This window comes from Mustela lutreola, chromosome 10, assembly GCF_030435805.1.
Source record: "Mustela lutreola isolate mMusLut2 chromosome 10, mMusLut2.pri, whole genome shotgun sequence".
Lineage (NCBI taxonomy): Eukaryota > Metazoa > Chordata > Mammalia > Carnivora > Mustelidae > Mustela > Mustela lutreola.
In genome coordinates, this window is record NC_081299.1 from 16,170,211 (window position 1) to 16,185,400 (window position 15,190).

Sequence of the window (15,190 nt, forward strand, 5' to 3'; positions counted from 1 at the left end):
GTGCATCCTCATCCTAGCCTCGGGAAGTGGCCAGGGTGGCGTCTGCAGCCACATACCGTCTCCCCCAGCAGACTCGTTGCAGTGAGGCTGAGCAGCACGGCGTAGCTGTGGGGGGGTTAGGAGCTTGGGCTCCGACTCCACAAGGGCCTGGAACTGGACCTTGACCCTGCCATTCACTACCTTGAGACCTTAAACAGATTTCTTTACCTGTCCAATCCCCCATGCCCCTTTTGTCCATGAGGAAAAGTAATAATGCCACCGCCTTGGATTGCTGTGAGAATTAATAAGGTGTCTATCCCGTGTGAAGCATGACGCCTCTGCCTGACACACAGAAGATGCTCAGTGAACACCAGATAGGAGTATTGGTGGTAAAAGCAACCCTCTCAGGTGCCATTTGTCGCCATCAAAGCCTGTCTTTCTGGCGTGCCACGTACCCTGCATACCCTTCTCCCTTCCCTACCCCTGCTTTCCACACACCAGTTCCTAGCTATCTGCAAAAACAGTGCCTCACAAACATGGCCTTTATGTCAACACTTCAGATAGGCTATCAGCCAGCCAACAAAGGTTGTTGTCAGGACTCCTCTGTGTCCCTGACGTGGGGCTGGACCCGGGGCGATGCTGGACATAGGTACAGTGCAGCCCCTTCCCCTGGGGGTTCACAAGTCCCCATATCCAGCTGCAGTAGACGCCCAGATGAGAGGTCTGGCTTGGATCTAGTGCCATCATTTCGATGTTCTTTCGACCTATTCAAAGGACATTCTGCTCTGGATGCTCTGCTCTGGTCTCCTCTTCCTGGTAGCATTACTTAGGAGCCAGGAGATGGTGGGGCTGATCAGTTGTCAGGACGAAGAGGAGCCCAAAGACCTCCGTGTCCTGGGAAAGGTCATTGGCAGCAGGCCAGCGGCCAGGGCCCTCTCCCAGGCCACTGCTTGCCTGTTTCCCAGGCCCGCGTCGTAGCATATGGAGAACTGCTTCACCCCGTGTCTTTGGAGACAGTGTAGACTTGAGATTTCGGAGCTCATGTCCACAGGGACACCAGTTAATGATACCGAGTGCTGCCGTGTGTCCAAATTCTGGAATTAATTGGAGCCCATGCACACGTAAGATTGGCTAGTAGGCAAAGGATTTTATTATTAAAATGTGCTATTTTCTGTTGCTTTCAGAAAAACTGAAATCTCTTGCCACAGGGATGGCAGATGTATCCTTCCTCAGTGCTAGTTCTTACTTCTGAGGCCTCCCTGAAGAGTTGGCGTGTCTAGTTAAGCAGGTGGCTCAGAGCACAGCCTTGGGAGTGAGAGCAGCGACTGTCACCCGGTTGAGTCATTTCCCACTTGTGTCACCGGGTGCACTCGAAGCCTTGCTTTTCCTAATCTCTAAAATAGGGTGATCATAGATCTCACATGGGTTATTGGAAGGTTAGAGTGAGTTCATATTTGTAAGGCACTTAGAATATGGCTGTCATGCAGTACTCATTAAACATTGAGAGTGTTTTTATTGTTGAATCCAAGGTGAGGAGCAAGGAAGCATCCTTCCTGTCAGTCAGACGCTGACAACAGAGCAAACAGTGAGGCTCTGGGGAGTGTGTTGGAAATCTCTGCAGAACATGAGAACACTCAGAAATGCCCAGCGCAGGCAGGGGAAGAGCAAGGGCAGTCCTCCCTGCAAAGTAGTTAAATGGAATTGAACTTGTAGGATGTAACGTGAGGAATGGGGACTAACTACTTGGTGCCGCAGAGGGGGTTCGTACAGAAGCCTCAGAGGCATCCCCCCCCTCCCCGGACAAAGGTGGGGGGGTGGTCAGGCGATCGCCACACTCACTGCTGGTCCTCGGAGCGTGCGGCCCTGCCTGACCTCCAAACAGCCTCGCAACCAGAACCGCACCCAGCTGCCGCGCCTTCCTGACGGCTGCCCGTGGTGTTTTTCCCTCCCTCTCTCCCCGCGGATGTCCCTGAAACCAGACATCGAGGATCCGTACGACTGCAAGAAATGCAGGATGAGCTTCCCCACGCTGCAGGACCACCGCAGGCACATCCACGAGGTGCACTCCAAGGAGTACCACCCCTGCCCCACGTGTGGGAAGATCTTCAGCGCCCCCTCCATGCTGGAGCGCCACATGGTGACCCACGTCGGCGGGAAGCCCTTCAGCTGCGGGATCTGCAACAAGGCCTACCAGGTGACCGCGCGCTCGGCCCGGAGCACCTCCCCCGTCCCCGGCCTGCCCTCCCTTGCATCTGCCCGGAGTCCCCGAGCGGACGAGGTGGCTGCCGCTCAGGAAGGATGCAGCTCGTAACCGCTGAGATTCTCTCAGGTGATCTGGTCAGAGTGATGCAGCTGGGAGCTTTAATTGGAGCCGAGAATTCCTGCAGCTCTTCTCTTGGATCTCAGCCCTGTCACGAGCTGAATACTGCTCTTCCCCTTGGACACTCACACTCTGTGCAGCCCGTTGAGCCCGTGTGTCAGGGGATATGAGAGTGACAATGGGCCGTGTAACACTGCCTGCAGTTACCTTGTTTAGCACGATGACTGGGTTGTTGTCGCTGTTTTTAAACTCCTAGGGAAGGGGTCTGCTTTTTCACCGTAGAATTTGGTATGTAATTAAAGGGAAACCCCATATGGAACCAAAAAGAAACCACATATGAGAAACTCAACTCTAAAGCTGCAGAGAAAAAATGGTTCTTGTGACGTCTGTAAGATTTGGATGTAGGGACAGAAACACCGCGGCTAATGCAGCTCCGCAGACATGGAGAGCTCACTTTGGACCACACCTGGTGCTATGGCCTCAGGGTTACAGAGCTGAGTAAGGCATCAGCTTGGCCACTGGGAAAGCCGGGAACTGTGGGGTGAGAGTGTCTCCGGGCTGCTCTGGAACCTGGGAAGGAGCAGGGACCGCGCATGCTTCTGCTTCAGCAGGCTTCTCTGCTGCCTCCCTGGGCCTCTGGGACGCGGTGAGATACAGCTCACATGCTCTGGTGGGAAGGCCAGGGATTGAATTCTGGCCCTGCTGTTTACTGATAGGACCTTGGGCAAGTCATTTAACCGCTGTGTGCCTCAACTCACCTCACTAGAAAGATTCTGATGCCTCCCTCATGGGCTTATTGTGAAGGGTGAGAGTTTCTGAAGGACCAGGCTGTGCCCTGCCCCGTAGTGGTCTCTCAGTAAATACACAGGAGCCTGGTCCCCCAGCCACCAGCCTTTCCTCTCACGTGAGCACTCAGTGTGATGGTGAGAGTGTGATCTAGATCCATAAGCTCATTTGTCTCACGAGGGCCTTGGGACCTCTCCAGCTTGCTGGAACCTTCTAAGACTTAACATTCGCCATGTTCCTTGCAGCAATTGTCTGGGTTGTGGTACCACAATCGGACCCACCACCCTGATGTGTTTGCCGCTCAGAACCATCGATCTTCCAAATTCTCATCACTGCAATGCAGCTCCTGTGACAAAACCTTTTCCAACACCATTGAACACAAGAAGCACATCAAGGCAGAGCATGCAGGTGAAGTTGGGGTGCCTGAGGCCGCCATTGTGAGCTGATGAGTGGGAGTGGCTCGATGACAGCATCCTGGGCTCCAGCCAAAAATCCCAACTTCCGGTTCTGTACTGTGGTGTGTGTGGCAGTGGCCTTTGTTCTGTCCCAGCACACCTGAAGGAGGCCACGCTGGCCCATCAGGAGCAGTGAAGAGTAGCTTGAGTGGCAGTGGTTCTCAAACCTGGGGGCCTCGAGCACTGTGAGCTCCCAGCGCTGAGGGACGCTGGTACACGGTGGGACCTGGGACGGGTGGTTGTAGTGGCAGACAGGCTCGGGCGGAAAGCCTGACTCCCACATGCCGCATGACCTTGGCAAGTGACCTCTCTTGCCTGAGCCGGTTTCCTTCTCTTCAGAAAGTCAGTACATACCCCCCTTGCCAGTCAGCCTGGGGTAATCACCACAGCCATGAAGCATGTCCTGTGTGCGAGGCGTGTACTGTGCATTGGTGGCGCTCCGACTCCATTCTTAGAGCAGCCCTCCTTCCATCCGGGCGGCCTGGCTCCGATCTGGTGTCCTTTACGCCAGATTGTTCTGCAAGTTCAGAGCTGTGAGGTTCTCGGCACTTGGTAGATGCTTGCTAAGTATTGGCCATCGCCGCCCTCTGCAGCCTGAGAGAGCCGTCCTCCAGTTGGTTCCCACCATTTCTTTCCTTGTGTGCTTCACAGATATGAAGTTCCACGAATGTGACCAGTGTAAAGAGCTCTTCCCCACACCGGCCTTGCTACAGGTCCACATCAAGTGCCAGCATTCAGGTCAGTGCCCCTTGCGATATGTTCCTGGCCTGGACTGCCCTGGTATGTCTCCTCTCCACCATCCACAGCCATGCAGGCCAGACCAAGTAACCGAACGGACTTGTGCCTCTGTTTCCTTACCTGTAAAACAGGGACGGTCAGAGTGCTTCCTTCCTTGCAGGGTAACTGCAAATTGAAATACGTTAGTACCCAGAAAGCTTGTAAGGCCCGGCATCCGTGAGCATCCCTCCAGCATGACCTGAGATTGTCCTTGTTGCTGCCATGTCTCCTCAAATCTAAAATGCTAGTCTTGTATGAACCATTAAGAAAGATAAACTGGTTCAGTGGGTTAAGCCCCTGCATTTGGCTCAGGTCATGGTCTCAGGGTCGTGGGATAAAGCCCCGCATCGGGCTCTCTGCTCAGCGAGGAGCTTGCTTCCTGCCCTCTCTCTGCCTGCCTCTCTGCCTGCTTTTGCTCTCTCTCTATCAAATAAATAAATAAAATCTTAAAAAAAAGAAAAGAAAAACTGCCAATTAAACTACATCGTCACTTAGAATTTGCAGGTGATTCTGCATGCTGTTCTGGGCTTAATTTGGCAGAGATTTTACACACTCTGGGTACATCAGAAGGAAAATACGAGAAAGAAATCATGGTGAGCATCCCACCTCTCAGAGCAGCTTTCACTTCTGTCAGTCGAGGCACGTGTGCTTACACGTGGCATGTGCTCCGCCACCAGCAGCACCGGCGGTGGGGCACAGCAGGCCGTTAGTTTCAGTCCCTCGAGCATGACGTAAAACTGGTCTACTCTTGCTGCTTAGGGATGTAGCTGAACATCTGCCCCTTACTCATCCCTCCTAAACCATTTGGTTCTTGGGAGTTAAAAACGTGCACCACTCCTGTCTCAGGGATGTTCTTGGAAGCCACAGACACACACTCCGCAGGTCTCAGTGCTGCCACCATAGCCGTCCGTGTGCACATGGTTATTGGTGATTTTACATCCCACTGCTGCGTGGCCTGTAGTGGTCATAAGATGCCCTTGAACCCGGGTCAGAGATGTCAGAGCATGCCTTGTGGACTTGATGAGGTACAGTGTCCTCAGCGTCCTGGTCCACAGTTGAGTGAAGCCTGGCCCTGAGCTGAGGCAGAGTCATTCTGGAGCTAATGCTGGCGAAGCGTGGCTGCGGAGCCCCTTGCTTGTGTGGGACCTAGTCCTGTATTTGTCATGTTATCTTATCTTTCTGAGGAGGATCCCCCAGATCGTAGAAGCTTCGGGTCCTACCGAACCTGAATCTGCCTCTACACCTCGATCCTGGTTGCTCCTTCCTCTCCCCTCGGCTGCTGTTGCTTTCCTCAGGCTTTCTGCCCGCAGCCCGTCCTTTCTGTCCCCCCCCTTCCAGGGTCCCAGCCGTTCCGGTGCTTGTACTGCGCAGCCACCTTCCGCTTCCCGGGAGCGCTGCAGCACCACGTCACCATGGAGCACTTCAAGCAGTCCGAGAGCACCTTCCCCTGCGAGCTCTGTGGGGAGCTCTTCACCTCCCAGGCCCAGCTGGATGGTCACTTGGAATCCGAACACCCCAAGGTGATGGGCTCTGAACCCCAAGCGGCAGCTTCCCAGGTGGTACAGGTGATTCTGGGGCCACCCGCCACGAGGGTGCTGACGCGGGGGTCCGGAGGTTTCTCTGGAGGCAGCTCTGCCACACCACCCAGCCGTTCTCTTGGGGGCTCCCAGAGGATCCCATACGTAATAACATGACTAAGAGGGCCTTATAGAAGCAACTCTCTGGGCCCCTTACCAAACAGAACAGAACACTCTAGTCTCCTGGGGAGCACCTGCAAATGGCCCCTGGGTAGAGGGAGAATTTCCAAAAGCAGAACAACCTTGCTTTGTCTTAATTCACACACTTCCCCACCTTCTGCAGAACACCGTGGGGTGTGGCAGGAGTGGCAGGAAATCTCGGAGAAAGGGGGGTGAGCTGTTGGGACCCCCCTACTGCTGAAACACTTCGATAGCTCCTCTAGGCTGGGCCCAGGACACCGGGTATGTCGGAGTTCCTCGCCTCTTCCTGTCTTCTCCGGACAGGGTGGGCAGACAAGGGAAAGCAATGCGGGTCTGTGGATCATCTGTCGACGGACGGGAGCAGCGCTGTTAACTGATTGGACCTTCCCACTGTCCAGCCCCACAGAGAGGTTCTTGATGAACCGTGTCCTCACAGGCCTCTCTGCGAGCAGAGGGCGGGTCAGGTGGGCGGGCTGCAGCGGAATTCCTGCCGCCATGTCACCCAGAATGTCTCTGCTTTGATCTTTTTTTATATATTAGGATTCTTGGTAAGATGTCCTTTGAGGAAAAAGGGGGAAAAAAAAAAAGGCTCCCATTCCTAAAGAAAAAGAAAAGCCGTTTGAAAACTACTGTCCTAGATGATTTTTGATTAAACACCATAATCCATCTTCTCACCCCCCGCCACGACTCAGACATGGAGCTGAGTTTAGCTTCCCCCTTCTGCCCACTCAGGCCTAGCACTCTGCTCCCCACTCGTGGCTAGTTCTTGAGGGCCAGGGTGGCTATGCCCACAGAGGCTCTCTGGTTTGAAAATATCAGGGGGCACCAAGCTGCCCCAAGTCCCCACAGGTCACAAGCATCAGTTTGGAGGTTGGGACCGGAACGGGGTGTGCTTCACCACAGACGGGGTCTCCCTGACCCCCCTTGAACAGGTGACAGCTATGGAAGAGGCCTGCGTGGGGCTCCCAGTAGGGGCGTTGGGGGGTGGCAAATGAGGGAGTTGATAAAAGCCCCATTTCCTCCACTCGTTCCTGCTCCTGAGTTCTGGAAGTTTGTTCACCTGAGGGCCAGACACTACCTTTGGCCAGCCAAGGCTTCTGGTAATTCCTTCCATTTCCGGGGTCAAGCCCGAGACTAACCACTTTAAGTAGCATTCCTTTCACATGGCCCTTACCTCCGCAGTGTGATCCTCGAGACAGGAAAACCCAGTGTAGGAAACTGAACCGGTATTCACCGGTGTGTAATCATAGAGTCTGGGCACCCTGAGATGGCGTACTGAGCTAAATTACAGCAATTTAGCACACAGAGTTATTTAAATTGTTTGCCTGCCTTCTCTTTTGCATCGCTGGTGTGTTAGACTTGCCTCTTCCCATTAGGCACATGTAATTGCTCTCCTCAGGTGAAAACATAAATATCATCATTACAGCGTGAGACAAAAACCATGTAAATTCTGGGGAGCTCCCTGTAGACACTGCCCAGAGCAGCCTCATGGTCTTTCCCTTTCAGGTGATCCAGGCCCCAGAGCCGGCGGCCCCGACGGAGCAGGTGATCACTTTGGAGGAGACCCAGCTTGCTGGGTCACAGGTGTTTGTGACATTGCCAGATTCGCAGACCTCTCAGACCAGCTCTGAGCTTGTGGCAGTGACCGTGGAGGATTTGCTCGATGGCACTGTGACCCTGATCTGTGGCGAGGCCAAGTGAGTGGCTGCTCATCCCATGGAGGGTCCTGCATTTGCAGCAGAGAACGTTCTGTGGCCTGCAGTTTGCCCTCCGTCCCTGGCTGTCCCGAGTAGCGAGCTTCGTAGCCTGCACCAACCGAGCGCACTCACTCTGTTCTCAGAGAACCAGCGGTGTTGGTGTCTTTGGCTCGGACACTGCCGCCCTCCCCAGGGGACAGGCCTCCTTCCCACAGGCCTCCCGCTGTGGCCTCTGTGGTGAGCAGTGGGGTGGGAGTGGTGACCAGGCCATCAGAGAGGTGCCGCGCGCTGGCCACCTTCACTGTGCAGAATGGCAGGCAGCCGTGGGCCTACGGTCCACACACTGGGGCTACCAATGCTGCCGGGGCCTCCTGGCCGTTTAGAAATGAGAGAAAAGCACCAACACACCATACAGAGACCGCCGCCCCCACCCCCGGCCGGAGCACACTGGACTCCTTTCTCACTCCCCGCTTCGGCGGCCCGGCCCTCTCCTGGTGGCGGGAGAACAGGAAGCAGAGCATTAACACAGGCCGAGTCCCACCTCGTCAGTACAGTTCGCCCTTCCCCAAACCAAGCCTTGCAGGGTTTCTGCGATACACTTCGTGTGCGGCCATGCAGCTGCGGAGACAAGCCCTGCCCTTCCAGGATCTTCTCTGCGGTGTTCTGTACCCGAGGGCTGTCCCTGCGGCCTTCCGTGTTCTCCTCAAAGCCAAGACTGTCGGCCGCTTGCTCTGGAGCCTGGGGCATGGCCCATGAACCAGCGCCAGTGCCCGGTGCCGGGGCGCTCAGGCTCCTCCTCCCGCCACGTTCTCGATGCCTTGGGAGTGGCCTGCTGGCCGCCTCTTCCAGGCGGCGGCTGTTACTGCAGGCTAGTGATCCTTCGGAGTCTGAATTTCACAAAGCTTTTTTATCTTCAGTTCCTAAAATATAATCTGATAATTAATGGTTTGTGGAATCCATTATGAAGTGCAATTAGATGGATGTAGGTTCCCACCGTTCGGAGGGAATGACTAGCATTTATCTTCCTTTCCCTGGTGCCAGAAGGTCACAGTCTGCTCGTGAGTGGCGTGTTTACACACCAAGCAGGGCTGCCTGCCCCCTCGCGCGGCTTCTTCCTTGGCAGGGGTGGTGCACATTTCATCACTCACCCTCCGGCTGGGGGCTGGCAGAGGACACGCTCGCGCCGTCTTTCCGAGCACATTTCACGTCCCCAGGTACAAGCAGGGACCAGGGGTCAGTTTGGGACACGGTCAGGACTTTGCTGGCCTCCGCACGCCGCTGGTAGGACCAAAGGCAGAGCCCTGCCACCGCCCGGCGTGGCTGCTGCGGCCGTCTGTCCACCTGTGCGCAGGGGCTGAGTTCCAGCGCGGGCCCGCACGCTGGGCAGCTCCCTCCTCCCGCCTCCACTTGTGTCCTCATCTTGATCTGCGCGTCAGCTTGAGCTTGTCAGCTCAGGGATCTTTCCATTCTGGAGCAAATGAAGTTTTCAAAGGCAAGTCCTCAGAAGCCGGAACCTGACCAGAAGATGGTGCTCAAACCTTGAAGACGTGGCCTCCACGCGCAGCCCTCACTGCTCCTGCCGCCGCTGGCTTCTCTTCAGGTGGTGCGGTCTGGGGGCTGTTGGACCTGGAGAGCTCATGACCAGCAAGGGGCAGAGGGCGCTGGGTCTCCCCCTGGCACCAGAGGAAATGCTCTGGAAGGGACCAGCGTGGCCCGGCCCCGCCGACTAGTTGAGGCTCTGAGGCGGTGGGCAGGGACTGCATCCTCAGAACTGCTTGCAGCCAAAAGACAAATAAAAACTTAATTGCTAAGGGCTCGTAGGGGAAAGTGATTTTTTTTTTTTCAGAAGTCTCATGATGAAAGAAAGCTGTAAGTTTTTAAACCAAGTTTCAGATCCTTTCAAGTCCCGAGAACTCCTTGCTTGGGTGTCCAATGGAGGGCACACGTTTGCTGCGTAATCGAGGACTAGCAGCTCCCAAGGGGGGGGCATACAGAGAGGTGGCAGCTGCCGCCTGACATGCCTCACCGACCCCGCGGCCCGCCAGGTGGGAGGCACAGACCCTGTGCTGCTTCCAGGGAGGAAGGAGGAAAGGTGCGTCCTGCATTTAGCCTTTGCTCCGAGTGGACCTCTGCGGGGCACTGCACTGGTGGCAGTTTTATAGTGTCACTTCCGAGAGGTGCCCAGGCGCGGGTTGTATTGTAGGAAGACTTGTTCTAGCTTCACTTGGCCATTTTGTTCTTTCCTCCCACTGCTGCCCAGGAGACCTCCGGAATGTCTGCACAGAAGACATTGTCATCGTGCTCCCCTTGGTCCCCCTCACTTGCTTTCTCATGGCAGCGAGGTCTCTGCCTTGTTGCCATGGGTGCATCCTGGTGGCCTCCAGGCTGAATCCTGGGGGTATTTGTGGTTGTGTGGAGGAGGCTGTGGACCTCTTGGAACCCCTGCCTGAATATGTCCATTAGGACCCTGGACTATCTCTGCTTCCAGAGCTTCTGAGGCAGCCGGCAAGGAAGGACAGGCAGGCAGATGCCCAGCTGGAGTCTGATTCTGTGGGAGTAACGGGGATCACTTAGGGAACAGGATTTGCCATCCCAGGTAAGTGAGGCGACAGGAGATGGAAGAGCAGGGGTGCCAGAGGAGGATGGCACTGTCCCAAGGACGTGAGCAGCACCTAGCCACCGGCAGCAGAGAGGCAGAGGCAAAGGCAAAGCTCTTTACTCGTTTAGGTAAGAAAGCCTGTCTCTTCTGTCTCAAAAGATTTATGTTTAGAAAACTTGGAGCCCAGTAAGTAGCAAGGACTGTGCTGTGAATGCTGGGTTCCCCCCGGTGATCCAGACCTTCTCTGTGGAAGTGCTCTGACTCCCCTCCCGCTGACCACCAGCATCGGCCTCATCCCTCGGGGAGGCGCTCTGCTGGTCGGGTGCGGAGGGACAAAATGGGGGGAAGGTCCCCTTCTCTGTTCATGGTTTAAATAAGTCAGGGATACTCTCAGAATCAAGAAGAAAGATGAGGTGGCCCCTCAGAGATTCTCACTGCAGGTGATGTCAGTAACCACGCGCTGATCACACAGCAGGGCTGTGCCTTTAAGTCTCATGGGTCTGAGATCTGGGAATTGCCTAAGGAATGGAAGAAACTGCTGACCTCACATAGAAAGGTTCTAGGGGATAAGGAGTGTTTGTATTAAATTGGGGCCAGAAAGCGGGACAGTGATGGAGAAGTGGCTAGGACGCTTTAGTTATTGCTCCCGAAGAAAGAATAACAGCCTCAGCCCTCCCCACTTGGTGCACTGTTTCCCAGGGACCCTTGGGAGGCAGGGAAAAACAGGAGTAACAGGAAGATTTGGGGTTGGAGAGGGTATCAGAGGCAAGCTGATGATTGTTTTGTTGCCATGGAAAACCTTGGGCTGGTAGGACCTGGGCCAGAAGCTCAAAGCACAGCCAGGGCTCAGAAACTTCCTCTGTGTACAGCTGTGCCTATAAGGACGAGAGAAGCTGCCTGTGCTCTGGGATCATGCTGTTGAGAAAAATTATCCCCTGGGCTCATTCACATTGTGTCCAAATCATGGAAATGTTCATGGGTCGTTTCTTCTTCCAAGGCCAGCCACACCTCCCACCAGTCAGGACAGCCAGCCAGGACTTGATGCTGTGTAATTGAGATATAAACCATTATTTTCATTTAACTTGCTCTATTCTATATAAATAAAATACGTACTTTGAAAAACTTGCACTGCGTGAGTTTCACACGGACTATAATGAGACTTGTTTCCTCTCTGGTTCTGGCCAGCTGTCGCGTGGGCACAGGCTTGACAGGGAGTTCTAGGGGCTCTTGTACCTTCGGGCCCTGCCAGCATGGAGGGGGGAGGGGAGACTGTCCCATCAGGTGGAGGCTGTTCCAGAGCCCTCTTTGCTGGAGATCGAGCGTGGTGCGTGGTCTCAGAGGCGGGTGTGCACGTGCATCCGGGGTACATCCACACTGTGCCACTTCCTCAGCGCGTGACCTTGGGGGCGACACCCTCTCAGCCCTCTCCTCGCAGCCCCCATCTGAAGGGGGGCAGGCCGCACAGAATGGTACAGGGAATTCCAAGGCTGGCTTTAAAGAACTTGGTGTTGAGACTAATTGTTAGCTCGGTCTTGCCTGTGGCGCTCAGCCCAGCTGTTCGCCTGGGCTGCCAGCGCTGAGTGGTGGCCATTCCCGCACCTTCGCGTTTCTCTTCTCCCTTCCTCCCCCCTCGCTCCCCCTCCCTCGCTGCCCCTCCTCCCTCCCTCCCTCTCAACCCTCAGGAGACCTTACAACACCCACCACTTTTCATTTATCTCTTGCATCTCAACTGCCCCAAAGCACAAAGTGCTGAGCAGATGAGTATAAAATAAGCAGAAACCTTTTGTGGAAAATAGCTGGAAATGTCACGTTGCTGGCGGCCCGCGAGGACGCAGACAGGCAGCGCGCGGACAGGATGTGCAGCTTTTCTGCAGGAAGAAGCCGCGTGAAAGGCAAGGGGAGGCACGTCCCATCTTTCCCATCTGTCCTGTCCTGCCTGCTAGTCCTCTAAGGTCAGGTCAGCCCAGAAGCCAGGGAAAGCAGGGGTGAGGTGGCTCAGTGCTCGCGTCTCCTGGGACAGTCTGGGAGTGGCACGAGCGGATCCTTGTCCAGAGTCCACAGGGCCTTTTTGAAGGAGTACCCCTGCCTGCCCAGTGCCTGCAGATAGGCTGGAGCTCTCCGTTGTATCGGGAGCAATAATCCTTGCAGCGTCCTAGGCAGCCCCGGATAATGGTAACACATCGCGGGGCTCCAGCCATGAAGGTGAAAGTGAGGAGGTAGGAAATGGGCCGAGGGATCCCTTGGCTGTCCCATTTTCTTAGCGCTGGGCCTGGGAGGCTGCTGTAGGAGGCTAGATGGCCCAGCGGAAAGGGCATAGACTAACTGGGTGGATGACCTTGGGCAAAGCCTTCCTGAACTCCTAACGGCATGTAGACGCTTTGGAAATGATGTCTGTTACAATGTCCAGTCCTTCTAAAGAGCCTGCGGGAAGAGGGCAGAGAAGGGCAAGGCCCAGCACATCCCTAAGATGGAGGGCATGGAACAGAGTGCCAGGTGCCCGAGACCAAGGTAAACCTCACCTCTCTGAGCCATACTGCATAATCCCAGGACCTCTGTCCCAGACCCGAGTGAACAAGGACAAGAGGGGGACAGGACGTCCTGGCTTGGACCAGCACAGCCAAGGGGTTTTGTCAGAGTACAGGGCCAGCCTCTGAATGCCAGGTCGGGGGCACAGGTAGTGAGACCCGAGGAGTGGAATCGCGGCGTGCGGAATGGTGTCTGGCCTTCCCACCCTGCCTCTGGAGCACTGTCTTCAGTGTCCGTCTTATGTTCCCTGTACGCTCAGGGCTGTGTCTGGGTGAAAAGAGAAACGTTGCTTCTGGCTGCCTTCACGGGAACTTATCCTAGACCAAGGGGCCGCACATTTCATTGGTAAATAGCCCAGTACTCGGCTTCGCTAGAAGAGGGGGTCTAGTTTCATTGCTTCTTGGGAACGTCCTTGAGGCTTTATTCTTGTGCAACTGTCCCGTCTTCTGCCCTGTTACCGGTGCTACCAGAGCATAGGTCCGATGCCCGCCAAGACCTTCATATCTGCTCCACGAGCTCAGCGCACTGGGCAGCCCGCTTGGTGCTTAGTAGACGCTGACGCTGCTCATCTCACTTGTCTTCCCGTCCCCCAGGGAGAAACCGACGTCCCCATCTCACCCCGCTAGTGAGGCTGTTCCCCAAGCTACCTTGGGGCTGGTCTAGCAGAACATCCCACTTCCTGTGTCCTCCGAGGAGAGATTAGCAGAAGGTGAAGAACAGCTAGCCCTGCCCAGAGCTCCCCCGCTGCTCTGATCAAACACCACCCCGCTGGCTCTTCTTGCACGGGTTCCCCCAGCGCAGGCCAGAAACAGCTGATCAAACACATCAGGACAAGGTCAGTCCAGGGACCCACCATTCCCTCCAGGAGAGATCTCCTAGACCTGCCATCAGGAGGGTCCAATAAAAATGGGCAGGGGATGGGGAAGGGGGCCCACGGGGCTGGCACAGGACCAAATGGCTTTTCATTCGTTTTAAGGTTGAAACCTCTGTGGTCTGCACGGGGTCCAGGGCAAAACCCACACACACAGGGAGGCCAGGACTAGCGTGCCTGTGAGCCCGGGGACCTGGGGTAAAGCGAGGAACTGAGTAGCCTGCACACACGCAGGACAGGGTGAGGGATGTCAGGCAGGAGCCGGTGTCGTATCTGGAGCATGGGGATTACTAGATTGTCACAGGGTGACTTAAGATCCTCCCTCACGAAACCGTCACCTCTTCAAGGGCAAGGGCTGTGTGTCCTTTCTGTTAACACACAGTGAACCAGGCACGTCAGGTTCTGATTGCCCCGGTCTGTTCTCCCTGAAAGTTCTGCAGTCTCGGTGGTCCTGCCGTGGGCCCAGTCCTGTGCCAGGTGCTGTAGACGTTGGGTTGTGCGGGGCTGAAACAGCGTGTGGTTCCTGCTCCCGGGGCCTGATCACCTTGTTGGCCAGACAGAGATTATTTATGAGAAGTAAGAACCAAAAACATCCATGCGGGTCCAGACCAAGACCTAAAGTACCTACAAATGCTGTTTCTCTCTCTCTCTCTCATTGTCTTTTTCATCAGGATGGTTAATATTTTTTGGAGATAGTCTCATAGTAAGTAATGCCTGCAGGTGCTTGGTGTTTGTTGCACTGGGGACAGAGATCTTTGCATACTTCTGCCTTCACCGGCACCGTGATGATGTAGCTGCTGTTGTCCTGGGTTACAGACGAGGGGACCCACAGCAGGGAAGCCCCGTGACAAGTGACTGCCCGCGAGTGGGATTCGAACACGGGCAGTCTGACTCCGTAGCGTGCTCTTAGTACCCAGTCAGCTAGAAGAGATCTAGTCCCTGGTAGTTCCCAGTCCTTAGCAGCCTGGTCTGTCACATCTGGACGGTCGTCACAGGACCCAGCAAGGCTCCCTGCCTGTGCTGTCCTTTCCCTTCCCCTGCATCCGTCCTGCCTGAGACAGCCAGGCAGGCCTAAACCTCTGCTGCTTTCTGCTAGAGATGAGGTGTCCTGGAGCAACAAGTCATGTCCTCTTGCCTTGGCTTCGGGACTAGATGGTTTGTTCACCTGTCCTCAGTCCAGACTCTTCCCCAGAGAGCAGAAGGACAGCTACCGGAGCTGCTTGAGCCCCCGCAGGGCTGGCGGAGGTCCACCGCACAGCCTGATGCGAGTGTGCGAGCGTGTGAGTGTGTGAGCGTGCGAGCGTGGTTCCTCCACACACACGGCTCTGGATGGCAGCCCTGGGTGGCAGCTGGATGGGCTTCTCGGACTTGCCCACCTCTCCCATCATTGGCCTCCTAAAAGGAAAATGTTTTCCAGACAGCAGCCGTGTTACCGCAGAGGATCTGATTAGAAGCCAAGATA

The 15,190-nt window shown here is 55.4% G+C and overlaps 1 protein-coding gene across 4 annotated transcripts in view; it reads left to right on the forward strand.

Moving 5' to 3' along the window:
* Positions 1-11,453, forward strand: part of ZBTB40 (zinc finger and BTB domain containing 40) — a 73,710-nt gene extending 62,257 nt beyond the window's left edge. For 2 of the 4 annotated variants that reach the window (XM_059135189.1, XM_059135191.1), the window contains 5 exons: positions 1,959-2,173; positions 3,331-3,493; positions 4,192-4,278; positions 5,656-5,882; positions 7,542-11,453. In XM_059135189.1, coding sequence (XP_058991172.1) covers positions 1,959-2,173; positions 3,331-3,493; positions 4,192-4,278; positions 5,656-5,882; positions 7,542-7,736 — 887 coding nt within the window. In that variant the 3' untranslated portion in view covers positions 7,737-11,453. The remainder of the gene's footprint in view (positions 1-1,958; positions 2,174-3,330; positions 3,494-4,191; positions 4,279-5,655; positions 5,883-7,541) is intronic. The other 2 variants (XM_059135192.1, XM_059135193.1) reach the window with 2 other exon arrangements.
* The last annotated feature ends 3,737 nt before the right edge of the window (positions 11,454-15,190 follow it).